Raw genomic sequence first — 27,369 nt, 5'->3', positions numbered from 1 at the left:
TGGCTACCAGGTAGAAAACTGTGATTACGACACTGTACCACAAGTGCCACAAACAGTCTGAAACACATAGGATATTTTGGTGTTACAGCACATGCCCTAAGCAGATACCCTGAGTCAGGCATGTCTCCTGCCTCTGTTCAATACATCCTGGACCTGCTGAGCCAAACGCGCTAAGCAGATCAATTGCACGCATTCAATAAATGGAGGTATGCCAGCTCTACTGTTCATGCATGCAGCTCAGCATCACAGAGTGACCTCTTAGGTAATATTCATGCATACAGCTTTAGAAATCATCTCTCTCCAATTTTAATAAACATAAATTTGAGAATTCACACAAGAACATACGGAAGTCAAACTGAAAAGAGAAGCAACTGTGAGTATAATAAAAGCTAATTCACTTACCATGCATTTGCTACAGCTACCGTGAAAATTGCTTTAACCAGTTGTAGCTGTAGGCTGAGAAGGAAATACACTCTTTTTAAAGCTTAGCAGAAGAAATAGGCACTAATGAAACACTTTGATTTTAAAAGTGAAGATAAGAAAATTGGAAATTAAAGTTCCCAGAGCAACTGGAACTCTGTCATATTTCATGTGTGTACTGAAGTGAAAAATGAAAACACACATATGCACAAACGGAGAGAATTATAAGAACTGCCATGAAATAGTATAACAGCACAGTATTTCTTCAAGGGCAGGACTCATCAGATTTCTGTTTCGCTTCCCTCCTGGAAATGCAGCATACCCCCCCAAGAGAACTGACAGCTAGATCCAGGAACACAAAGAACTTCCTTGAAAAACTGAAGAAGTGTAAGGACCTTTCATCTGGACAGGTTTGAAATCAGGATTAGGATTGTTATACTAGCCAAATAGATGACGGTTGTACACAAAGGAAAAATTCTTCACAATTGGACCAAATCTGATATTAATTAATGCCCTATTCATCTTAAAATGCTGATCTTGATGAAAAGTGGCATCAATTACGACAGGAGCATATGTTCTTTGTAACACTTTTACATACCTAACAGACGTTACCATAACCATTTAATGAACACTTCAAATCCAGGCTATTACACACGCCAAGCTACAGTGTTACTCAACATACTCATTTTGAAAAGGTATAACTTGCAACCATGGAAGAGTTTAACATAGGATGTTAGCAATAAAGCCTGTTAGCAAACAATCTGACTACAGCTTTTAAAAATTCACTTACAATAAACAGATGCTCAGTGCCGCATATAAAATTGAGATTTTGTACACGGTAACCCACTATCATGTATTAAGCCCTGATGTCACAATTAATTAGGAGATTTCTGAAAGGATACCAAATGACACTGAATACTTTTTCAATACTCTGAAATCTTGATTTAGTAAATTCTCATCTTGATTTCTAATATATGAGTGATTTCAACCTGTATATACAAGAGGTCAGACTGTGATACAAAGCCTAGATTTGTGAGATTATTCAAGGACCAATAATATATTTGTCAATGAAAGTGAATGTGTCTGTCTCACTGTTAACTCAGTAGTCAGCTGAAAAATACTATTTGATCAAAACATCCATAATACTTTAAAGGACAGTAACAGATTAGATACAATACCAGGATGATACATCAATCTTCAATTCTTATCATTGATTTGAACACAGAGACATACTGTGTCAGCTGTAAATAGATGGAACAAAAATGTGAAATATCTATGAAACTGGTACACTGTCAATTAAAAGAGAAAAGGAATATTTAATGGTGACTAGTTTAAAGACCCCCATCCTATACTTCAAGCACGATAATTTGGCAATAAACACCCGGTAACATCAGGAATAAATACGTATATAGTTCTCTTGCTGCTTAAATGAAACTAGTCTAAAACAGCCTTTTCAATGTGAAGTATAGAGCTTTAACATCTTGCATATTCTACAGACACCACAAGCAACTGTTTAAACTTCAGGGGAAAAAAAGCAAAAATCGGAGTAGGAAAGTTTTATGCTAAAATCTTTTTGCACAAAGACTTTCACTTAAAAAAAAAAGAATGTAAATTAAATAGAATTTCTGTTATTTCAGGCAGATTTATGTGTAAACAAGCTTCCAGTTCCTTAGTTCAGACTACAAAGACTGAACTATACTAGAGGCCCCAATTCCCCCTTTGGTGGCAATCAACATTAGATTTGTTTTGAACAAAGCATTTTTGGATCCTTTTTCAGACACCTGGTAAAAAAAACTCTTTGCATACATCATCAACTGGTACATGAGAAAGCACTTTACCCAAAAAAAGAGGGATAATATTTTATAATGTAACAATATCAGACTTTTTTTTATTTGGCATGTCTACATAAATAGTATGGTAATAGTAGTACCGCATCTTTTCTAAGTAGGTCACCATGAATGCTTGGAATTATATTACATTTGTCAAATCTGTTGATTTAAAGGCCCTGTAGTGCCCTAAAGTTATGATGGTTATATGATTAACAATCATGCTAGTATACAGTATTATAATATGGGCAATGGAGCAGTCTGCCTGCTTAGGTGATCACAGAATCACTAGGTTGGAAAGGACCTTTAAGATCATCAAGTCCAACCATTAATCCAGCGCCACCATGTCCCCTAAACCATGTCCTGAAGCGCCACATCCACACGTTTTTTGAACACTCCCAGAGATGGCGACTCCACCACCTCCCTGGGCAGCCTGTTCCAATGCCTGACCACTCTCTCAGTGAAGAAATTTTTCCTAATATCCAATCTAAACCTCCCCTGGCGCAACTTGAGGCCATTTCCTCTTGTCCTATCACTAGGTACTTGGGAGAAGAGACCAATACCCTCGCTGCCACAACCCCCTTTCAGGTAGTTGTAGAGAGCAATAAGGTCTCCTCTCAGCCTCCTCTTCTCCAGACTAAACAACCCCAGTTCCCTCAGGCGCTCCTCATAAGACTTGTGCTCCAGACCCCTCAACAGCTTCGTTGCCCTTCTCTGGACACGCTCCAGCACCTCAACATCCTTCTTGTAGTGAGGGGTCCAAAACTGAACACAGTATTCAAGGTGCGGCCTCACCAGTGCCGAGTACAGGGGCACAGTCACTTCCCTACTCCTGCTGGCCACACTATTCCTGATACAGGCCAGGATGCTGTTGGCCTTCTTGGCCACCTGGGCACACTGCCGGCTCATGTTCAGCCGGCTGTCAACCAGCACCCCCAGGTCCCTTTCCGCTGGGCTGCTCTCCAGCCACTCGTCCCCAAGCCTGTAGCGTTGCGTGGGGTTGTTGTGGCCAAAGTGCAGGACCCTGCACTTGGCCTTATTAAACCTCATACAGTTGGCCTCTGCCCATCGATCCAGCCTGTCCAGATCCCTCTGCAGAGCCCTCCTACCCTCCAGCAGATCAACAGTCCCACCCAACTTGGTGTCATCTGCAAACTTACTGAGGGAGCACTCGATCCCCTCATCCAGATCATCTATAAAGATATTGAACAAGACCGGCCCCAGAACCGAGCGCTGGGGAACACCGCTTGTGACCGGCCGCCAGCCGGATTTAACGCCGTTCACCACAACTCTCTGGGCTCGGCCATCCAGCCAGTTCCTCACCCAGCGAAGAGTAAACCTGTCTAAGCCACGAGCAGCCAGTTTCTCCAGGAGAATGCTGTGGGAGACGCTGTCAAAGGCTTTACTAAAGTCCAGCTAGACAACATCCACAGCCTTTCCCTCATCCACTAGGCGGGTCACCTGGTCATAGAAGGAGATCAGGTTGGTCAAGCAGGACCTGCCTTTCATGAACCCATGCTGGCTGGGCCTGATCCCTTGGTTGTCCTGCAGATGCCCTGTGAGCACTCTCAAGACCAACCGCTCCATAATCTTCCCTGGTACAGAGGTCAGGCTGACAGGCCTGTAGTTCCCAGGATCCTCCTTCCGGCCTTTCTTGTAGACGGGCATCACACTGGCAAGCCTCCAGTCTTCTGGGACCTCCCCTGTTAACCAGGACTGCTGATAAATTATGGAGAGTGGCTTGGCAAGCTCCTCCGCCAGCTCTCTCAGTACTCTCGGGTGGATCTCATCAGGCCCCATAGACTTGTGGGTGTCCAGGTGGTTTAGCATGTCCTTGACTGCTTCCTTCTGGATTATGAGGAGTACATTGTGCTCTCCATCCCCATCTTCCAGCTCAGGGGGCTGAATATCCTGTGGATACCTGAACTGGCTATTAAAGACTGAGGCAAAGAAGGCATTAAGTACCTCAGCCTTGTCCTCGTCCTTGGAGACAATGTTCCCCGCCATATCCAGTAGGGGATGGAGATTCTCCTTGCCCCTCTTTTTGTTGTTAATATATTTGTAAAAACATTTTTTATTATCCTTTATGACTGTGGCCAGACTGAGCTCTAGCTGGGCTTTTGCCTTTCTAATTTTGTCCCTGCTTGACCTAACAAGATCCTTGTACTCTTTTTGAGTCACCTGCCCCTTCTTCCAGAGGTGATAAACTCTCCTCTTTTCCCTGAGTCCCAGCAAAATCTCCCTGTTCAGCCGGGCCGGCCGCCTTCCCTGCCAGCTCTTCTTACAGCACATGGGGACCGCCTGCTCCTGCGCCTTTAAGATTTCCTTCTTGAAGACTGTCCAACCTTCCTGGACCCCTTTGTCCTTCAGGACTGTCTCCCAAGGGACTCTCTCAACCAGTGACCTGAACAGGCCAAAGTCTGCCCTCCGGAAGTCCATGATAGCAGTTTTGCTGACCCCTCTCCTTACTTCCCTCACAACCGAGAATTCTATCATGTCGTGGTCGCTAAGCCCAAGACGGCCTCCGACCACCACATCTCTCACCAGTCCTTCTCTGTTTGTAAACAGCAGGTCCAGCAAGGCACCTCCCCTGGTGGGCTCACTCACCAGCTGTGTCAGGAAGTTATCCTCCACACACTCCAGGAACCTCCTAGACTGTTTCCTCTCTGCCGTGTTATACTTCCAGCAGATGTCCGGTAGGTTGAAGTCCCCCACAAGAAAAAGGGCCAGCGAACGCGAGACCTCCGCCAGTCGCTTATAGAATGTCTCATCCGTCTCTTCATCCTGGTTGGGTGGCCTGTAACAGATATCTGCCTCATTGGCCTTCCCCCTCATCCTTACCCACCGCCTCTCCTTCCCTGCCTATCCCTTCGGAAGAGCTTATAGCCATCCATTGCAGCACTCCAGTCATGAGAAGCAACCCACCATGTTTCTGTGATGGCAACTACGTCATAGCGTCGCGCTGCACAATGGCTTCCAGCTCCTCCTGTGATGGAGGAGTCCCTTTGTTTAACTGGAAAGTAATGCTGACTATCATCCAGGAAGTTAATAATGGCTTATATCTTAAAAACCTCCTAAAAATTAGCTATGGGGTTGGTTGGTTTGCTTTGACAACTACTCACCAAGAGAATCCTAGAGGTTTTGACTATGTGCTCAAATTACTGAGGAAAAAAAGGGACATTATACATGTACTTGACCTCTTGTCCACACGGATAAACATCTCCCTTCCCTGCCAGCCACAGCCTCTGAATAAGAATAAGGAGGGCCAGTCTCTGAGGCAGTCAGGACATTAGGTAATGAGGAGAACATAAAGAGCCTCTCTCTTCCTACCGCAGCGTCAGCAGCTATTCACTTGCTGTTTCTGTAACATGCAATCCAAACATTCACTTCATGCCCTGGCTTTGGACTGACAGCATTTTGCAACGTACGGGTAGTCCCATATGCTTAGATTTAAGGGGTTTTTCCCCTTAAAATGACAAGAGGAGATTACTATCTTCAAATGAAATGTAGAAATAAAAAGAAATACTTTCTCCATGGAAATACATGCAAAGCAGGATCCATCCAGTTTTATGACACCTTAATATCACAATACAGATGAAAAACGTTGGGGTGATTTGGATGAGACAGAGTTAACACTGGAGATGTTCTTTACTTTATTGTTGCACATTCTGTCTGAAATGGTGGTGCAATGCTGAGCAAGGGACAAGATGGCTGGCAGGAGCAGTATGAGTCTTTTAATTACAAGAAGCTACATCCTGGCTGGGGCTTTATGTTAAACAACTTGCTGGTTAAGCAACCACCTGTTCCATCAAGTTAAGAGTTGGCCCTGATTGAAGAAAAACATTTAGAGAAGCAGCTGAGAAGTATTAATAATACTCCAACAATAAAAAAATTTTTTTTTTAAAAAGGGACATACAGTTCTACCCATCAAAGCAGAACATTTGTTGCATATATTTTAGGTGTTAGAGCAATCCACTGAACAGGCATATTCCCGATTACAAAATAAAATAAAGACAGATAAAAAACTCTGCCATCCTCATGTTACTATGTCCACATAACAGAGCTCCTACAAGCAAGCGAGGTGCTGTGCCATGCACGTACAAAGGGATGCCCAGCGAGAGACTCATCAACAGGCACAACTACGCAGGAAGGAATGCTATGGTACCTCAGGCAAAGGGGAAACAAATGAAAACGCATCTATCTGAATAGCTACCATGCTGTTGCACAGAACTCGGTATGTTACAATCACAGCACAACAGGGCGATTAAAAAGGACCCCTGACCAAGGAGAACAACACTGGAGAGATGTATCAATAAGTTATGCTACAGTTTAAAAAAAACAAACACACAACACTTCTCAGGAAAACTGTTTCATTGATAGAGAGCTTTTCTCCAAAAGGGTGTTTGCAGCAAGGAAATGAACAAAGACTCACAGTTTAACCATGGCAAATATTCCTGTAACTCAGAAAACCTGGCATTAAGGCTTTCATATACTACTGCTCTCACTGCACTAGTTTTCAACAATCAGACAGACAGACAAGCTTTGCTTTCTAAAACCTTCTCAGGACATGTGCATTTGCGTTGTTTTTCAGTGAAGATCCTGTCCCAGCAATATCGTCATGCTTCTCTCATTTTGGCTAAGTGACAATTCCCTTCCTTTATTCATCCTAACAAACTGGAAGAGTTATAGATTTCCTTGACTAACCATGAGATTTCTGTACATCTCACACTGGCTTTATTTCCAGGCTGTAAGCATCAGATCAATGCCATTCAGACCTTGGGGGCAGCAGAGCAGTATCAGTGAAAGAAGTACAGTAAATGCAGCAAGAATAACAACCTGGTTTCTCACATGCAGCAAAAATGCCGTAGTCTAGAGACTATGCGTTTGCTGCAGGGAAGCAAAGAGGTGGTCTCAAGCAATAGCACATGTTACTCCAACATCTCCGGGGGCAGAAAGGAGTAGAAGGGACAGGTAGAATAAGGACAGAGCATAGAATACTTTAAGGGTACCTTTTTTGTTTGTGTCTCCTCATTTACTTTTAGTCAAAGAACATGCATGAAAGCACCACATACTAATCAAATCAAAACAGAACATAAAGAATCTCACAAACTGAAAATCCCATTAGGCTATAGGTATTGTTCTTGGGGATTAAAACAGAGCATGTCATGAAGAACAAATGAATATATTGACAATTTAATGCAAATCATCATCCCAGCAATACAATAACTTCTCTGAATGACAAATAACAATTTTTACTCTTCTCCTTTTTTGCTTGTTAAAGCTTTTATTTCTAAACAAAAAAGATAACGTGTGTCATTTATTCAAAACACGTAACTACTTTTCAGAAGATTAATTCATAAGCGTGTTGAAAGCCCTACTGCGATTTTTACATTTACTCCATAAACTGAATGACAGCGTGTACTGAAAAAGCTGGATATCTAGGATGCCGAGTGGTATATCTTACAGATATCACCTGAGTTTAAAATGAATTGTTCCTCCTTTCCTTGTCGCACTCTTTCCTAGCTGCCACCTTATCTCTAGAGTAGGTTGCAACAGAATTTTTCCATCTCTTCTCTCAGTAACATCCAGACAACACTAACACTGAATACAGTAGTCTTTATCATTTTCCTTTCTCACTTTCAAACCGCGAGTTATTATTTCTGGGTACGCCAACATTAAGCTATCACCATTTCAAGATTTAAAAGACATTGCACATAAATCTGCACAGTAGAACACAGAGCAATGGAGAAAGAAAGCAATCCAATCCTGACACATTTTGCTTATAAACAAAAGGCAATGGGCCTGGCAACGTTACTGAGACACACAGATCTAATGTGACTATGCTGTTTCTGGGATTTGACTTAGCTACTCTGTACCACAGTGGGTGATGTAGAAACTCCCTTAGAAGCATTTTCACTGGACTGTAGCCTAAGAGATTTGCTTCCTTGAGTACCTTTACTCAGTATTTTCAGATACCCAGAAGTCTAATCAGTGGATTTCACTCCACTGCCAAGGACTCCACTTCAGATATGACATGTCTTGGATACCTTAGGGAACAGTGAGAACACTGACAGAGAAAATGCAAGATCCTATTTTAACTGGCAGGAAAACTACCACGGATTACCTTGTGTTGACAGTAAAGCAAGAGCATTTTCCTGGGTAATCACTGCAGCATAAATCAATCTCCACACCAGTTTGCTTTAAAGTAACTTTCTTCTCAAGCCAGACCTCACAGCACAAATTCATACATATGAAACTAGTGCATTTGACTTCAACAATCAATAATTTGGACACATCTTCCAAAAATAATGATGACTCAATTATTTTATCACCTTTGTCTCCCAACAGTGCGCCAAACTAAAAGTTTCCACCAAGTCCTGAAATAGGCCTAGGAAAAGTAATCTTTCTTGGGCAACACTTTGCCTTCTCCAGATCCATTTCCTACCAGTGCCAGATCCAGAGTGCAGATGAAGTCAAAGACTGTGGCTGCCCAGACGGCTCTGTGGAAGGCAAATTACAAATCCCTGGGTGGCTGGGACACACAGCCACTGTGGAGGCACAAAGTCTTCTAATAGACTTCTAGGTGACCAAAGCCAGCTGCCTGATTTAGAAGCAGGTGCCACAGACTCAGTGCATAAAGGATGAACTATCACAACAGCACTGAAATGCACATTAGCTTCCCTGTAACCAAATCTTTCCTTGAACAATACTACTAGTTTTGAATCCTTATGTGCTTCATAAAATGTGTTGTTAATGTTCGTGAGGTTTCAAAATTTTGTTTTTACAATTGTAAAATCCATTGCTAGAAAACAAACACAAGATCTGTTCCAGTTAACTTCACTACCTTCAAGGTAAAAAGTCTTTTATAATGAATTTTCCAATATAGATTGGAGAGACTGGCAGATTTCTGTACTAGCCGTCTGCGTCTTTCGTTAGCTCAGCTGAATAGTTCTCTGTTCATCTATTTTTAATGTGCAAAGCACATTACAAAAAGGAACAAAACAGTAAATAGCAACCTATTCTTGTAAAAGGCAGAAAATGTTTCTGTCATACAAAGTTCTATAAAATATTTCTCTTTTATTCTAAAACCACCCTAAGGAAATTCTGCCCAAATATTTAAAAATTTGGTTTGTACATTTAATTAGCTGTTATCTGTGACATCTGATTGTAAATTTGGTCAGATTTTCAGCCCATCTGGTATGCATATTAAAACATGCAAATGCAGATTTTGAAAAAGTTGTACTAGAAATTAATTATGTTTTGGTCATTCTCATGCAAATTTTTGTAATGAAAGTTTTACCCAAAGGTTTTCAAATAAGATGGATCTAGAGGGGGTTTTATAAGCGGTAAAGTTAACCAAGACAGTTCTCTGTGGAATCACACAGCGGTCTCTCAAAAGATCATCAAGCACCTATACTGGCCCTTCTTCAGTTCTCTTCAGATTCTTTGGATGAAATGTAGAGCTGTCAGCACACGTAACCAGTGTTGTAAGCAAAGAGCTATCTTCCATCCCTGCAGTGTTCAGCACCACTTAATCCAAACACCACTTAGCACAGCTGATAGATTCCCTGATGCTCAAAATAGGATGGTTCTGTGTCCACAAATAACACTAAACTGCACCACCCCAGGGACTTACAGTTCAAAAAAACAAGGAAGATGATTTGTGGTTGCCATGTCCAGTTCAGGTGCATTAGCATCCACTTAAGCGCCCTTCAAGTTCATACACCCTTCTGTCAACGAGGCCTTGAATCTGCTGGATGATTTCTAAAATCAGATCCATAAACAGCACTTTGAACATGCAGTACTTTCAGAGGGAACAGTCCAAATGCATGCCAGCATCCTCTAATTCAAAAGCAGTTTTTCAGAGGAGATCTTCTATTGCCTAGGATTGTAGAACCAGAAGAGCACTCCATGGTGACTAACCAAATGGAAGAAAATCCTATTGTTCCTTCCCTGACAAATGCTACTTGAGCTGTGAATCAAAGTCAAGCAGATGCAAGTAAACTGTTACTGTCCTACTGTCAGCAATCCCAGGCAAGGGAACAACACACCAGAGCAGCGACACGTACTAATTGACCTTTTTGTTTCTTTATGGCTAATAAATATTAAAGCAGAGATTTATGATCCCATAAAGCCACATTACTCATAACATCTTTTGCCTTAAAACTCCCAATACTATACAGCATAGGTGGCATCAAGGCCCTTCATATAAGACAAGTCAAAGTCCGCACTTGTTTATCACTATACTCCAAAAGAGAGAACCCAGAAATGCCTAAGGCAATTCAAAGGAAGAAAAAGAGGATCCATGCCAAATACTGGCACATAACGCATACCAATGGTTTGCTCAAGCAGCCAGATGATAAAAAACTGACATAGTGATTATCTATACTCTTTCATGACAACTTAATTAAGTCCTTTAAGTAGTAACAGCCACTAAGCATTGCATTACTACTATTAGTAACTCAATCCATTGTTGCTAGATTGTCTTCTGTGTCTGAATCTGATGTCTCAGATGAGATGTGACAGTACTTTGCAAACACAATCACACTAATGGCATGATCTGGCCTCAGCAAAGGAACCACTCCTTGGAATTATTCTCAAGGTACTCAGAACTGGTCAAACACACATGGATGGATTTCTCCATCAGAAAATTCCAGTTAATGAAATGCATTAAAAAAAGGAAAATCTATCTACAATATTTCACTAAAAATTCTACAACATTTGGATTAGATCAAGATGTTCTCATTATGATTATAATACACCGTTGCCACTTTTAAATGCTAATTAACTTTTCAAAAATCATTTTTGATAATTCAAATTGTTGTAACTTTAATTATTAATACAGCGTGCAACAGAAAGTTAGAACAAAATATTCTAATTCAAAATTAAAGTGCTTCAGTGCTGTGAAAAGCTTCAAAAGTCCTAAATTATTTTTCATTCTAATTCACTCTGTATCCAAAATGTCAGTTTTCTGAATTTCCATCGGAAGTTCATATTCTATCATCAGGGGCTGCCTAGAGCTAGTGCAGGTAGAGCATGCAGGCTTTCGAATGTACATTTCTCAACATTTTGAAAAGCAGCATCACTTTATTATCTTTAACATGCATACCCCGCCATTAATATGGATAGCTCACACGTAATCTTCATAATTTTGCAAATACAGAAGGTAATTTCCTTTATTTCCAGCACAGTCTTCCCTCCTTGCCCCGGCTACCGTTACCACCTGCAGACAGTAAATACTGACACTACGCCAAGCAGACTGCTCAATCTCTAGTATATCTGCATTTAATTTTTCCCTGCACACAGATGAGCTGTTTTACTATGCCTAGTAGCTCTTGAGCCCTCTAAGTTTGTCTTGTTTTCCACAGAGTTTTCTCACTTATTCTAATAGAAAAGCTATTTGAACAGAAAAACATCTTCTCTTGTAAATTCTGCGGAAGCTCCCATATAGAAATACATTAATAGAATATAATAATATAGTCACTTGTTTCAAAAATATTCAGGCTCTATTTTTTTTTTCCAGGCCAGACCTGTTATAAGTGCTGTCACTGCTGCTCATCACCCATTTTGTGAGTTCCTTTAAACTCATGCTGGACTCCTGCTATATATGTGGGCTTTTTTAATAGTGTTTAATGTCTCAGGTTGTATGTTCTGAAGAAAACCATCCTCTGCCTACCCACAATTCCAAAAATAGTACATGCTGCTGCTTTTATCACAGCAACGTGACATCCAAACACGCTAACAAAAATAGACATGCAGGAAGTACATATTTATGTCCCTTTCCACAGTTAATATAAGAAAGTAAACATATTTGCATGACTAGGTACTAGCGCAAAAAAAAAAAAAAAAAAAAAAAAAAATCAAAGCAACTACGTTTAACTGGTTGGCTCTAAATAAATGTCCTAAACAGTTTTCACTACCTGAGGATTTCTTTAAAGGGGAAATGCACTTTACCTGTACAAATCTGAAAGGAATACAGCTGGTATCCACAAGAGGATGGAATTTTAAGGTCCAGTTGTCGAAACAGCCATGAAGGGGAATAATAACCCAGTTACAGACCGAGAGGCTCTTTTTTATATCAGTCCTATTCGAGTTCCTGTACCACACGGGCTATAAAGGAGTCCGCTGTACAGAGATAACAGAGCAGCCTGTTATGGCTTATGCTATAGACGCACCGGGCTAAGCAGATGAGTCACCTGCATACCTAAAACTCCAAATTCCTGTCCCAATTCTGAGCCATGCAAACCAGCAATTAAGGTCATCTTTAATGAGCAAAAATGGTCTATGACAACTTTTAGGATTTTTTTTTTTAAACTACTCTACTCAGCTTTGGTCCCTTGCCTGCACACCTCTAACTGTCACAGTGCATTGTCTATGCTCTCTTGCTTACTATAGTTTTCCTGAAAATCTGCTGCAGCAACTAACAAGTGCAGCATTTAAGAGTAAAAAGGATTAATAACAACTTGGTCAAACAATGCTCTCCTGCCCTGCAAAATTTGTAGTCCTATGTTGAGGAATTGTTTAATTATAGACAAATACAAACATCCAGCATCTGAGTACCACACAAATCACCTTAGGAGCAGTGAGACTGATGCATGTGATATAAATACTTTAATAAGCACAAATATTAATGTTTATCAACAGAAATAGTCTAGCATATACTGCTTGGGAATGTAACAGAGCTTTTTCTCTCTAGAGTTATACAGTGATAAAATATGAAGGCCACAAACATACTCATAGAGGAAAAGGAGTTAAAAAAATATTTAATTAGCACAAATATTAAACAACATATGTAGGGCAATATGTAAGGAAAATAAATGCTATACCCTTACTAATGTCATATCAGAAAATAACAATTTTATATCTGTCAGGTAAAAACAGTGAACTTGCTAAGATCCTTTCCTGCGAACTAAAAGAACCATATATCCCATGGTCTCCATCCCTGAGATATATAAATTACATTAACCTCTTCTCTTGCTTTTCATGCTGCATCTGGTATTGGCCTTCTGTAATAATATCATTCCATTTTTAACAAATATCTTTCTTCATTTTACTTAAATAATTACACAGAGCTTATTCACTAATCTAATTGGAAATAATTCACTCAGATGAGTTTTGTAAAATTACACTTTTTTGTAGAAATAAACAAAACACTGCTAATTGCATGCTAAATTCCAAGAACTGCATCTGTTAAAGCAGTATTTTATTTTAACATTAAATTTAAAGTTCCTTTTTTTTTTTCTTTTACATATATTAATATCTACTAATTTTGTAAGTTTTCAGTTAGAAATTTGACTTTTGGTTTCATTTCTTCCGTGTTTTGGGTTGTTTCTCCCAAGAAGGAAGTCTCTTCTCTGGGTGAACACATCAATTCTCCTACCACTTAACAAAGAGAGAGAACTTCACTCCAGGGAGCCCCTGCCAAAGCTGCACTAGTATTTTGGCATCATTCAAAAGGTTTTTTTAAGATACACAAAAATGCCCTTGTTCAAACAATATGAAAAGAGCCATGCGCCAGTTATGTAACTAAAGCGGAATGGTAACTATATGGAGAACTGATATTTTGCCTATTTAATTGTTCTTTAAATAGACAGGTGATGATCCAATTCTTTCCACTCCTCACTCATACTCTTGGAGCAACACAAACCCACCTAACAGAACAAGGATGACTGCTCCCTAATTGTTATTTTGTGACTGTGTACACCCCAGTTATCCCCCCTCAACCTGTCGGCCTCCAGCCTCCATTCTGTTATGTCCTGGCATTGCCCGAGTTTCAGCATAACATTCACTGTAACGCACAGCTGCAGATTACCACTGGTAGCACTAACTTGCCTCTAGCCGAGCCAGGAGCTCCAAGCTCTTGCTTCTTCAGCAAAGTGTACTTCAGAGCAACAATGATAGAAACAAAAACTAGTCTTTTCTCAGGCATATGAGAAAACATGGAAGTGTGCGCTTGGCGGGGAGAGGGAACGAGAGAGGAAGGAGGGGTGAAGAATACCTGGAATTCTGTGCAACATGTACTAAGTTTTCTGATGAGAACATATGCATTACATAGTACAAAAGAGATTTTTTTAAAAGAAAGCACTTCCTAAAATAAAGAAACCATTTAAGTTTCAACAAATGATTGAACCCCAAGGGAATCTGTCTGCCTCTTCCAGCTAATTTAAAGATCTCTATGCAAAATTCAGCATGTGGAGCACATTTGGATTTCAGTCAGGTACTTCAAGCGACTTTGGGAACATAAAAATCAGCAAATGGATTAAAGCAGACTCAGAGTAAGTTTTCCGACTCTGACAGGTATGACTGTATTAGCCACTGAAATAATATTATTGATATCATAAACTGATGCAAGATATGAACGTTAAGTTAGATTTTTAAATTTATTAATTTGTCTGAGAACACTGTGCACAAGGGGACACTGCTCCATGGAAACTCGTTGTTTAAAACATAGAAAGAGGAATTTATATTGCAAGACACTTGAGAATGAAATCAAAACCACACATTTAACATTCTCATTCTTCATAAGAAGTTTCCTACATCCAAAGAGACATTTTCATGATCGGCCTTTTAAATGAATCCATACATGCCATATATACCTAGGTATGCTTTGGCCAACCTCAAGGACTGATCAGCATTGCCTCAAAATAAGGTGTCAGAGAAGGGTAAGGTGAGGTTGGTGGGGGAGCGGGGAGGGGTGGGCATCCTTTCTTACAGTTACAAGAACTGTGCACAGGACTCTGTCAGCTATGGATGTCACTGGAAAACCTCTTCTCCAGAAATGTCAGGAAAAGAGGATTGAACATATCAGGTTTTGGTTGTTGCTTCTTGGTGGGTTGCTTTTTTTAAAATTGATACCCCAATTTAATCTCAAACTATCAGTACCATTGAATTCAAATGAAATACATCAAGTCTGTCTTCAAGTCAGTTTTCTACATTCAAAATTTTGAGAGAGAAAAATCAAACTAGCAGAGTAAATACAGCTTCCTCCTTGCTCTCGGAGATAGCACAAGTTCTTTTCCCTTCAGAGCTGTAAGTCTTTTGGCCCTGGCATCCGTTGGCCTATACAAGTCCAATTTATACAAACACTAGATAAACTACATGGACGTCTCATCAGCTCATCCTAGTAGCCTAGTCACAACTGCATGCAACAGTTGGCAGGATCAGACTTTGAAAACCATGAAACCCGCAATCACAGTCCATTCAGCAGGAGAAATGTTTAAATATCGAGGGCTAAAAGCTAATGCTCAAAATTTAAAATTGCAGCAGGTGGTTTCACTGTGAGTCTCAGCACCGTCAGGCTTTTCTGTCTCCTTTCCTGGTGTCAAGAAAGCATATTTTGGGACATGACACTTAAAGAAAGAGAGCATTAGGGCACTTTACTGAAAAGTAGCCAAAGAGATACAGTAGAATAGAAAGAAAAGTAAGTGTGAATGAGATAACAGACTAATGGCAACCAACAACAATATAACTGAAAGATGGAGAGGTTACACAAATTAATAGGGTTCATAATAAGAAAGATGCTTCCTCTTAAAGACAGAAATAAAGGGAAAACAATAAAGAGAAATAAGAAAAAAAAAAGGTTAACAGTTGGGAGATAACAAGAGAGAGAAAGGGCAAAGTGGAAGAAGGAAGACTTCTATATCTTCAGTACTACCAACTGTCCTCATATTTCCTAAGGCCACTACTATTGGAGCTTTAAGAAGTTCAGCTTTCACTAAAGTTAGAACCTAGTCTTCATAGTTAGATACAAAAGCTATATAACATTCCCCAACTACTCACACACACCAAAAAGTAAACAAGAAGCTGAAGATTATACTAAAAAATGACCTTCCTTTTCCTAAGGTAGGGTCATGACTCTTTGGAGTCTGACTTGTTCTCAATACTCATGAGTAGGTAATACTTCAACTGATGGTTTATTCAGTGCTATTTATTTTGCTGCTGTTTTATTTCTCCCTTTTCTTTGTTTACAAACAAGCCTAAAGAAAAGTAATGACATTTCCTGTTATAGCATTTAGGGGATATTAAAATTGCTTGTGACACTAAAATAATTAGAGAAGGATAAAGAAAATAAGATCATATTAATCACACTCTACACAGGTCTATCTGATATATGAGAATCTAACCTTTGAAGAATAGAGTACTCAAAAAAACTCTACTTAAAGCAATATGATGGGCCAAAAAGTTCAACTATCAACCAAAACAACCACGCCTGATGAAAACCTGTAAAAATAGCTGCAGTTTGTGCTGCAACTGATTAGATAAGGGATATATCCACCCTTCAGCAATTTTTGCTCATTAAGAGGAATACCACAGAATACAATACACAGACCTTACCCTCCACAAATCTCCCCTAAACAAAAAGTCCGTTTCTGCAAGACACCCTGCACAACCAGGCCCTGGGGTATTTAACTAAACAAAGCATGCATGTTTAGCTAAGCCTGGCTTGGATCAGTTTTTCTACACTTAACTGTAATACACTGTTTCTTCAAATTTATGATACAATAGGTTTTTTTTAAAAGGGAGACAGACCGCCCCTAAATATGAAACAAATCCATAATATAAACCAAATTAATTCATTGGTTCATTTCATTCAGCTCCCTTTCCTTCTACATATACCAATAAAGTCTAGCTTCCTTTTCAGTATTCTGAAACTGGCAGGGAAGAAGGGAAGGAGCTGCACTAACCTCTTTTAAGGCTTGTCCACAAGACTGACAGGTGTATGCGTACAATATGTACACATCCACCCACACATGTGTGGCTTACAAACATATTCTCTTCAAGACCTCTCTACAAATACCTTATTTACTTTTCAAAGGTGTCTTTTTTATGCGCTTTTTATGCATGAAAATTCTTTGTATTTTAAGATTACCTATTGATTGCTAAATAATGATTTATAACTAATATACAGTGTGATGTTCAAGTTCTCCAAGCTGCTACAAACAAAACCAGCTAGCTTTTCCTATATGTAACAAATGCTTGCTATCTAATGCTTTGAACTGAATCCATCATTTATCCACCATCTGAAGTAAAAGCTTTATCTGTGTTGATTTATTTTTAGTCCCACAAAGTTCAGAGCTGTCTTTTATAACGATACTTCCGCAAGTATGCCTTCAGAACCTATCAATAAACACAAAGTTTTGTATACAAGCAAAAAACAAATGAGAAACCTAAAAAGGTTAGTGCTCAAGAGATACAGAACTAATTGTAATAACATTTTTAGAAATAATATAGGGAAATATACACTTCATTATTAAATATTATGAAGTATACTTCAAACAATGCATCAACTGGAAGGATAAATTTTTATTCATAATCATACACTCTCATACCTACTTCCCTAATTGAATTTACTACATTAGAACTTGAAGAACAGTTTTAAAAAAAAAAAAAATCCAAAACTGCAGGTTGTTAAAGTAAAAAAACAAAAGCAATCCAAAAAACCCACACCAAAAAAATCCCACAAACCAAAAGAACACACACACACACAAACAAATAAACAAAAAGGCAGGGCAGATATTTATCTTGTCAGGCAGAACAATATTTAGAACTTGTTCATTTTTTAACATTAATAGCCAATATGAATGTCTAACTAAAATAAAATGTAATACATACTGCTTTCAAAGCCAAGCAAGCAATTAAAGCTAATCAAGTCACAAGTTGTTCTCATCCCATGAATGTCACATTCTTTGCAGGAAGGAAAGATGTTAAGCAAATGTCACCCTGTTCAAATTTTGAGAAAACTATTAACAACATGTAAGACAAAATGTCCAGCAACTAGGAAACCACAGCTATTTCATAGTCTGAACTCCAATGAACTGAATCAGAATGAAAAATAAAACTTTTTAGTTCTGCTTCCTCCTCTTCCTTAGCTTCTAGTTCTCAAAAACAAAAAGAAAGGGGTGATATTCTCCAGCAGCTGTTAGCAGCTGTTTACTTTGGCATGTCAAAAACTGGTAGAGGCCATTGTCAAAACTAGCATATTCAACTTGCTGAAAAATTTTTGCCAATTACTTCTACTTTAAAATTAAGATACCAAACCTACATTGACATAACTAAAAAAAAAAAAAAAAGCATGTTTTTTTCATGGAACCCAACAGCGGCTGAATGCTGTCTGTACTCTCCTATTCCTCGGAAAAAAATCAGCTTATTGTTCACATGTCCAACACTCAACAAAAAAGTTCAAAAGTACTGGCCTTTGCTTTCAAAGGCAATTCTTACTTTTTAACACCACCCTCCTCTCCTAGGGGAATATGCGGCATCATAAATTACTTAAAATTCACGTTAAACATTGAACAGATAAGAATACTATTACTGATGGACTATAATTCTAATCATGTACTTATTAAGCTTTTTCTTTTTTGTGTCAATATAAACACAGGGCATTCAGCCACTAGAACAAGTCTAGAAGCAGCAACTACTTCAATAGCAGCTTCAAAGTAATGTTTCTTACATTGCCATGGAGACAAGTGGTCCTCACGTTCAGTGAGACTGAACAGATTATTTAAGAAGCTTAAAATACAGATGTGATGCAGACCTCTCACCTGTCCTTTGCTTCCTCACTCTTATCTTTCTCTGATAAGAATGTACAGTTAAGACACGTTTGGTCTAACATGGCAGCAAAGACTGGGCACAAAACAGATGCGTAGTAATACATGTTTGTTCCGGTTGCATTATTTCTTACAATGTGGGATCCCAATTTAGGTAACCAGAGATGAACATGCTGGAGTAGAAAAATTACCAAAGCCAAGCAGACAACATAAAACATATCACTACTGTACTTTATTGCCCAGACTTACTGCAGAGAAGGAAAATCATAGCAGAAGAAAAGCAGATGTTCTTGAACAACAGAAAAGACATTTTCATGTTGAACTCACATACATCTGGACAGATGTGCCCTTTGAATAGTAAACACAATTCTCCCTCACCAAGAGGGCGTTAACTTAATGTTTGCGTGCAGAAAAATTTTGCTGTTTGATGAAAGCTACTGTCACTACTTAGACTTTTGGTAGGTTTTTAATTACAGCCTGAATAGAGCAGAAATAAATGTTGAGAGAGGCAGAAAAAGTTGGAAAATATCCTTCCCTTTGCAATCCTTCACTTGCACAACTCCTCCCTGCTATTCACAAGTAAAGCTGGGGGAGTTAATACCAATGCCTTGTGACATTTTATGCCAAAGTTCTCACCAGCTGATCTAACAACATATTGCCCTTTCTCAGGCCTTTAGAATTTGGACTTTGAAAGGTTGAAATATGCAGACACAGGTTTTAAAGAACAACCACATAAGAATTTAGAAGTTTAAAGGAAAACTAAGATCTTTAAAAGCGATTGGCAATTTTTACAGCCAGCCATTTTCATCACTTTAAAGAGACCACAATTTAATCTGAGGTACTCGTTGCCTTACAGTAAGGCCTCCTCACAGTGTATGCAAATACCACCACCACCAAAAAGTAACTCCTGGTAACCTTACCCCCACGGCAGAGTTACATTTTGCTAGAGGAGCTAAGAGGATCTGAACTATAAATCCATGGCTCTCCCAAACCGGCTACGACGGGTTTATCTATTCCTCTAACAGAAGCTTGAGTTTAATCATCTCCCTTGTTTCACAGTACAGCACTTTTAAGTAAATACATGCTTGAAGAAGCAGACAATGAAAGAAATGGGACAAGATCATAATCAGATAGGTACTTTCTTTTCGTAACTATACCTACCAGACAGCTCTAGGGCTTTCACAGAAAGCCACTAGATATGCTACTTAAGGGTGAAAATAAGGGACTTGTTACATGCAAGAGCTGCCTGAATCACAGACAGGATTTAAATGCGGGGATGCAGGGGCAGGACACGTAGGCGAAGGTACCGAACAATCTTGCTACAGTCATGTCCTAAGACTCCATAAGGCCCAGGGACTCAGCTTCAAGAAGCTGTCAGTTAAAAAGCTTGAATGAGTGTTCAGGTAATTCTTGTGCAACTTTATCAATAAACCAGAACCCTGTGAAGTACTTCAAATATTCCAAGACCTACCTAGGTTTTTGGAAGAAAACAGGAATGACTAAGGAGCAAAGTATCTGCAAGGCTACTACACTGTGGCTGGGGTGTATATTCAACTGGTTTTCTCCATTCAGCCCAAGAAGTAGTTTCTAACAAGAGTCCAAAAATTCACAGAACTGCTATAGTCTAGCAGCACTGGAACAAGACTTTTTGGATTACACTCATACATAGCATTTTTTCTGCATCTGCTGGCAACAGAAGAAAAAGAAACAACCAAGTTAGTATAAGCCCTCTTTGGGAAATAATAGCATTAGAGAGAAACGGAAAAGGATCTGGGGAAAATCAGTTCCTCTTGAGAGAAAACCAGGACATAGAAAACAGGGTGAAATGTTCTGAAACGTCTGCGGTAAAATCTGAGATAGGCATTACAATGCCCCGCAATGTTGCATATGAAAACAAATGGCACCTATGGCGGATTGCATAGAGAGCGGCAGACAGGAAAAACTGAGAAACTGTGCCTACAGCCTCCATTATGCAAAGTAGTTCTGGCTACAAGAGACAGCTCTCAGAGGGCAGCGTAAGATGCATTTCAGTGGAATGAGATCGGGGTAGGCCAGAGGACAGGACCAGTGGGTTGGCAGAGGGATGGAGTCACAGGAGAGCGAAAGGCAGATGCAAAAGAAGTCACAAGGTATTGTGTGAAGTGAAGACTTCGAGAAATGGAAGAGAAAAGCAGGAGACAAGACAGAAAACATACAGATGAGAAATACAGAAAAATAGGGCAGAGGGTGACAAAGAAAAACAGGTAAACACATCTGACCATGCTAAAGAAGAGGGTATGATGAAGTTTGGAGTAGGCAAGTTGGGAAGTTTAGACAGGGGGCTGAGAAAGCAGAGGTAGCAAAAACAATGCACAATTTGACAAGTGATTTGCAAGTAAGAAAGCTTGTGGGAAGGAGGGATAGTTAGAGAAGAATCAAAGGTACGCTGGAAATATTGGCTAATAAGTATGAACAAAATGGGTTCAGTGATGCTTTGCTGAGAACAGCATTCAACAGTGAGGTTCATAGGCATAGGAAACAGGAGAGAAACTAGAAATTCAGGGGGTTCCCAAATGAAGACAGAAACTGCCTTCATTTGTAATTCAAAGTCTGAAATCAGGTTAAGATTCACAAAAGAGCCAATTTAGATAAGATTTCTTAAATACATTAATTATAATTTATTCTAATGTATTCTCTATCTAATAAGTCCAAGGTATTTTATTCCTTCCAAGCTTCCTTTTTTCTGTTTTGCATGCATAAGGATTCAAAAATAGTACTATTCAAAATTTAACCCCCAATAAATTTAAATAACATGGCAAATACATCACAATGACAAAATAATGGATGGTAAAGTATCAGGTTTGTTCTAAGGTTCATTTGAAATAACAGGATTCTTCACAGTGGCCATGAATAAAGCATTTAATTTTGATTCATGCCAATAAAACCTTTATGATTCTCTGGTATATATTACAAGGACTTGTTCCATTCTTTTTTACTGAAACCAGTAGCAAAATTCCACTGACTTCTATATGAAACAGATTTAATTCTCAAATATTGACCATATGCTGATTTATTATATTCCCATGGCTATGTTGTAATAACATTCCTATATTCAGTACATTTTCAGAATGATACATCACAGCTCTATTGCCTCCATCCTCAGCTCAGTTTACTCTCCTATTTCAGTGTACAACCTGGTTTACTTATTTTCATCCCTCCTGCTCACGAGCCTCTGGTTTTCAGCTCCTTATCTCTGCCGCCTCCAAGGATAATATTCCTTTGCCCTATCATATTTTCCCATGCCTACATTCTGAAGCCGCTCCAGATCTGTGGCTATGTCCTTATACTTTTAGTTTCCAAGCTTTCATTTCCAGGATTCTGTGGCTAAGTCTTGAAATCCCCCCAGGAGGTTTGAACACCCCATGTCCATCAAATTTAACAAAACACCAAAATCCTTAGGCTGAAAATATTGCCTCTAATTCTAAATACAATAAATCTGGAAAAAAATGCAATTCTGTTTCTTACGGAAGACAAGCCAAGGTCAAGCAATTAGATAAGAACACCACTACAACACCAGAAGCTTAATAAACGCTGTATGCCTTTGCTAGAACCTTCCTCATCTTTGCTGACTGCCAAGATATTAATTCGTATCTCACAGCATTCCCTCCACAATCAGTTTCCTGTTTAGTAGTGAATATTCTTCTGCAATCTGAATAAAATGACCTATTTCCTCCAGATCTCTAATTGTTAGAGAGAAGTCAGAACAAAATTCTCAATCTCACTTTCTTTTTAATCTGTGGTAACTTTTTATGTGAGAAAGGATCAAAACAGAAATGTGAAAACATCAACATACCAAACACTGGATTAGATTATTTTTTTAAAAATTCTGTTTTGATATACAGTTTTGTAAATGCAACCTTTGAGCTACATTTTCTATTATAAAACAAGTCTAGAGTTTTAGGCTTACTTATTGAAAAATATAGGGTTTCTGGAACATTTTTCCTCCCCACACTGTAGAGAAATTTAATACTATGCAATGAAATTCAGCTTGCAGGACAGATGCTTCCTTGAATACCAATTCCAATTTTAAGGCTTCTAAACTGTAAATCTGAGATAAGCTGAGGCTCTTTGGATGCTCATCTGAACCTGAACTCCAAACAATATGAAGTTCACACATCACTAGTAATTAAACAAGGCAGTGTTTTTTTACCCCAGAATTGCTGTCAAAGAGATGAGAGCTATCACTACAAATGCTGTGGCATCGCTTACTTGAATTATTTTTAAAAGTTCAAAGAACAGGAGGTTTACAGAGATAGAACTTTTACTGAGACACATACCACTATCAGAAGGAAAACAGGAAGGAAAAATGCAATGGAGGAAATACAAATAGGGATGTTCCTTGTTCAATTACCATGCCATGAGGGTTGACAGTTCTGTTCCAGGACTATACCCTAAGAAGCCCCAAGTGATCCAGCACACCCAGCGACCCATAAAGCAGCAGCTGGTAGCAGCTTCGCTTGACGGTTACAAATGAGCTGCAATATGAACTGGAGTGACCAAGAAGTCTCCTTCCCCAAATACTTACACTAAAAAGAAACATAGCAGGTGGTCAGATCCTGACCATTCTAGGAAACAGAGACAGAAGGGAACAGAGTTAAGGAAGGGGAAAAAAAAGATGCAACAAGAGAAAAGGAGTAGGTCATAAGAACATATGTGGAAGATTTTGTAACAGGTCTGAATATTACTAATTTTCCTAAAGGTGGAGATTTTGCATTCTACAGGAATGACCCGGTTACAAGAGAACCAGTGCAGACTCTTCTGAACAGTGCCATCATTCCTGGTTTGTATTTGCCCAGAATAAGGTAGAATTGCCAACACAATTTCATACATTACTTCAGAAACAGTAAGGAAGAACCACACAAGCAAATTTTTTTCAGAACGGAAACTTTACCAGACTAAGGAAAATGTCATTAGTTCTGTTTCTCTAATCCCAGCTAGGCCTTAGATCTCCTCCCATGTGGGCTTCCCACTCAGACCTGTACGTCCATGCATGAAAGAGTGCGTGTGTGCAATCATCTACATTGCATGGCACGTATAGTTTGCTCAGCCCACCTTACACTCCTGACCAACAGCCGATAGAGGTGCTTTACTGCCATGTCAGCATCAGAAAGAAACTAGAACAAGCTGATAACCATAATCAGCTTGTTTCTGACTATAGGTCTGAAGCAGTTAAAGTGCTCCTTTCCTCCCTTCCACTTTCTTTCTATTCTGATGTTGCTGAAAACAGAATATGATCAAGTGTCAGCAATTTAGATAAATTACACAAAAAATACATGAAAAAAGGCAACTGAGAATACGACCAAGTGTTAAGATCATAACACACACACACTTTTTCCAGTCCAACATACATACAACAAACCTTTTTCAAAAATTTATGCAAACCTCGCTCATCCGAACAGAAACAGATTTTAATTTTTACAAATCATGTCAATCCCTATCTTCTGTTTTAATAGATGCCACGCTAAATATCTCTACGTGGACTATTCCAGCCAAAATGTGGGTAGCAGCACATTTGAAGCCAGATTGTATAGCATTTTTTCTAGTTTCCAAATGGACATGGACATGTGGATAGGCATTAGTGATTCAAGGCCATTCACCACCTTTTGCTCCTGTAAAAAAAAAGCAATGCAAATATGACTAAATTAGCTGAGTGAGCAGAGAAAAAGTAAGTACCAGCACATCTACATGATTCCCTGTACAGCCAGAGCCTTTACGCCACTTTTCCTTTTTGTACACTCTTTGGGACGTCTCAAGCCTTCTAGCCTCACTGTTTACTAAGGCGGTTCATTCAATAAGAAATTTTGTATAACTCTCAGACACATATGTCTGGTCAACAGAACATGAGTGGAGAGGGAGGTGGCTTTGCTTACACCCTATCTCCAGAATTTATGGCAGTCTTTATGTTAGGTAAAAATTGGACCAGAGGTGTTTTTACCCTACAGTACTATAGGAACTGAAAGCAGAATCAAGCTCGGAAGGAGAGGATCAGTCCTGTTTACAGTAGGGCTGTTGGTTGCACTGAAATTGCTACTTGAGGAGATCACCTAGGGGCCAGGGTACTGGATGTGATCACGGTAATGATGAGGACATAGCACAGCACTGTAGTCTTTCCTCTATCATGAGGGCAAAGCTGTAGGAGACCGTACATGTTTATGGCATTGCAGCCTCCAAAGTAATCCATGCCCACAGTGACACCATCCAATATTGTGCCACATTCATGAAATTAGGTTAGGCAACACATTTTGAGCTGTAAAAGGAAATGTTCAATAGTTTAAGAAAAGATACTGTGTTTACGAAGACACTTGCCTTAAGAGAAGATAAGTGTTTATGAAAGGGAAAAAATGTGGAGCATTTCTTCTTATTGCATGTATTTAAAACACCAGAGTTGTTCCTCAGGTAAAGTCTCTTCATTATGTTAAGAAAGCATGAGGTGTTCAGCCAGTGTTTCATCATGACGGATAAAAACCAAAACTCACACAAGGCTGCTACATGAAATGCAGAGAGAGCTCATGAATTTTTGTGAGTGAAAAGACACAGGTCACCAGACACCTATGATACAGTATGGTGTCTTTAACCTTAAATCTTTCAAATACAAGAGTCAAGATAGAAAAAGATACACTCCACTGGTTTTCTGATTCTATTCTATGAAAATACAGTTTTGACACAGGTTTAACCAATATTCTTCCAATTCAGACAGTGTGATGGACATCACACTGGACATACGTCCATCTTCTAAGCTGAATGTTATTTAGCTCCACATGAGCTATCAATATCTCACATGGAGGTAGAAAAGTCATCCATTTCCTTATATTTTTCAGTCTATCTCTATGTTTCACATAGCATATGAGCAGTGTTTACAATGGGACTTCCAAGACACTGTCAGGAGCATGCAGAGGTACAGGTGGGACATCCAAATGCAATCAATCAGCTGTGCTAATGAGAAACAGTTGTGTTTTGTACTATATCATATTTCAAATTAAAATGCTTTTAAATATTACCCGTCTACATATTTAGTTTTATTACATTTCACTCAGTCTTCAAAATAACAGCAAGAGAACAAAAAAAGTCACAAATAAAAGTTGCTCTCTTTAGTTTTACAATGGGTGGGAAATCTGATTTCTAGATACTTAAATGCATGATTCATACAGCCATTACAATATAGCCACCTTTTTCACACTTCCATTCTCTTAATATATGTAAAAATAAATCTAACAGTACAAATACATACTGTTCAAAAGCTGTATTAATTTCGGCTCTAATTCTACAGTGTAGTGTAAGTAATTCTATGCTGAAGTGTGTTCAAAATCCCCAACAAAACAGCAAAAAAATTTTAGTAAATTTTCAGCCTAAAGCATTTGAATTAAGCCTGCAATAGTGAAGCTTCCACAAGAGCTACCACAGCATAACAGAGGATGAAGCTATCATCTACCATAGTCCAAAATTTATTGAAAGCTGCTAGATTCAAATCGATGCTCATGCTATAAATAATAGGAAATGTGTCATCCGTATTTCCCAGCAGACCAAAGGTATCAGCACCCACTAATATATTCAAGATCCACTAACCACTCTTAAACTTGAAAAGTGATTTAAATTTAATTTGAAATATTCCATATATCCCCAGTTGAGTCACTCCTCTTTCTCCTCCCTGGTAGATTGACTTTAGCAGAGGCTAATTACATTCTAAAGATAATTTGAGTTCAATCACATCTTAATCCTCACAAACTCATTCAAGTACACACCTAGCCCTGGGCCACAGGGTGGCAGTGGTTAGGTTTAAAACACCCTAGTAAAGACCAGGGTTTGGGTGGAGTGGAGGGGGCAGAGTGATAGAGAGAAGGAAGAGCTTTATTTATGTGCAGCACTATATTTTGCATTAGCCAATGTTTTTAGACAGTTCGTTTCTTCAACATCAAATTCAGCCAAGTACAATTTGATTATATCTTTTGGTAACTGGCTGTTTTTCATCTTTGTTTTTCCCCTAGATACCATTGTCTATGAATGTGTCAACATTTCTTGCCTATGATCAGCCCACGATAAGTTACTGTGGAGTACATCATGAACTGCTTGCTCACAAGCCCTATGACTCGAATAACCAGGAAGAAACAGTGGAAACACACCTAGAAACTGATCTGGATCTGAGCACAATAACAACAGCGGCACGAATCAAGGAACACAGTCAGCAGCTGGCATAACTGGGGTTTTTTTGTTGTTGCCTTTTTTTCCCCGTAGCAGAGGCTGCAACCAAATTCTATGTAACATTATGGACAGAAGTGAGAAGACATAGTATTACGGATTCTAGGATCCCTATTCAAATTAAAAAAGAATCACAAAGATTAATTGTTTCAAGTCTACAATTTGTAATCGGTTAAGTTGTGCAGTATTTTATTGACTTCAGCGTACAACCCTTAAAGTGAAATCTTTTTCAAAATTCATCCTATCTACCTGTATAAACTGTACAGACGTAATGTATTTTTCATATTGTAAAGTTTCAATTACCAAGAACAGCTGGTATGTACAGTACCATAATTTAATTACAT

General features: G+C 39.0%; 2 protein-coding genes across 2 annotated transcripts in view; one reads left to right on the top strand and one right to left on the bottom strand.

Moving 5' to 3' along the window:
• LRRTM3 (leucine rich repeat transmembrane neuronal 3) overlaps nucleotides 1-27,024 on the top strand; it is a gene marked incomplete at its 3' end in the record, with an annotated part of 90,098 nt that extends 63,074 nt beyond the window's left edge. Inside the window, exon 2 of the mRNA XM_082002373.1 lies at nucleotides 26,815-27,024. Within this exon, the coding sequence (XP_081858499.1) occupies nucleotides 26,815-27,024 (210 nt within the window). The remainder of the gene's footprint in view (nucleotides 1-26,814) is intronic.
• CTNNA3 (catenin alpha 3) overlaps nucleotides 1-27,369 on the bottom strand; it is a gene marked incomplete at its 3' end in the record, with an annotated part of 517,670 nt that overhangs the window by 343,614 nt on the left and 146,687 nt on the right. The window lies entirely within an intron of this gene.

The sequence above is a fragment of the Phaethon aethereus genome (genome assembly GCF_964289735.1).
Source record: "Phaethon aethereus genome assembly, chromosome: 7".
NCBI classification, from domain to species: domain Eukaryota; kingdom Metazoa; phylum Chordata; class Aves; order Phaethontiformes; family Phaethontidae; genus Phaethon; species Phaethon aethereus.
The sequence above is the reverse complement of the archived record's forward strand: the minus strand, read 5'-3'. Positions and strand labels throughout refer to the sequence as shown.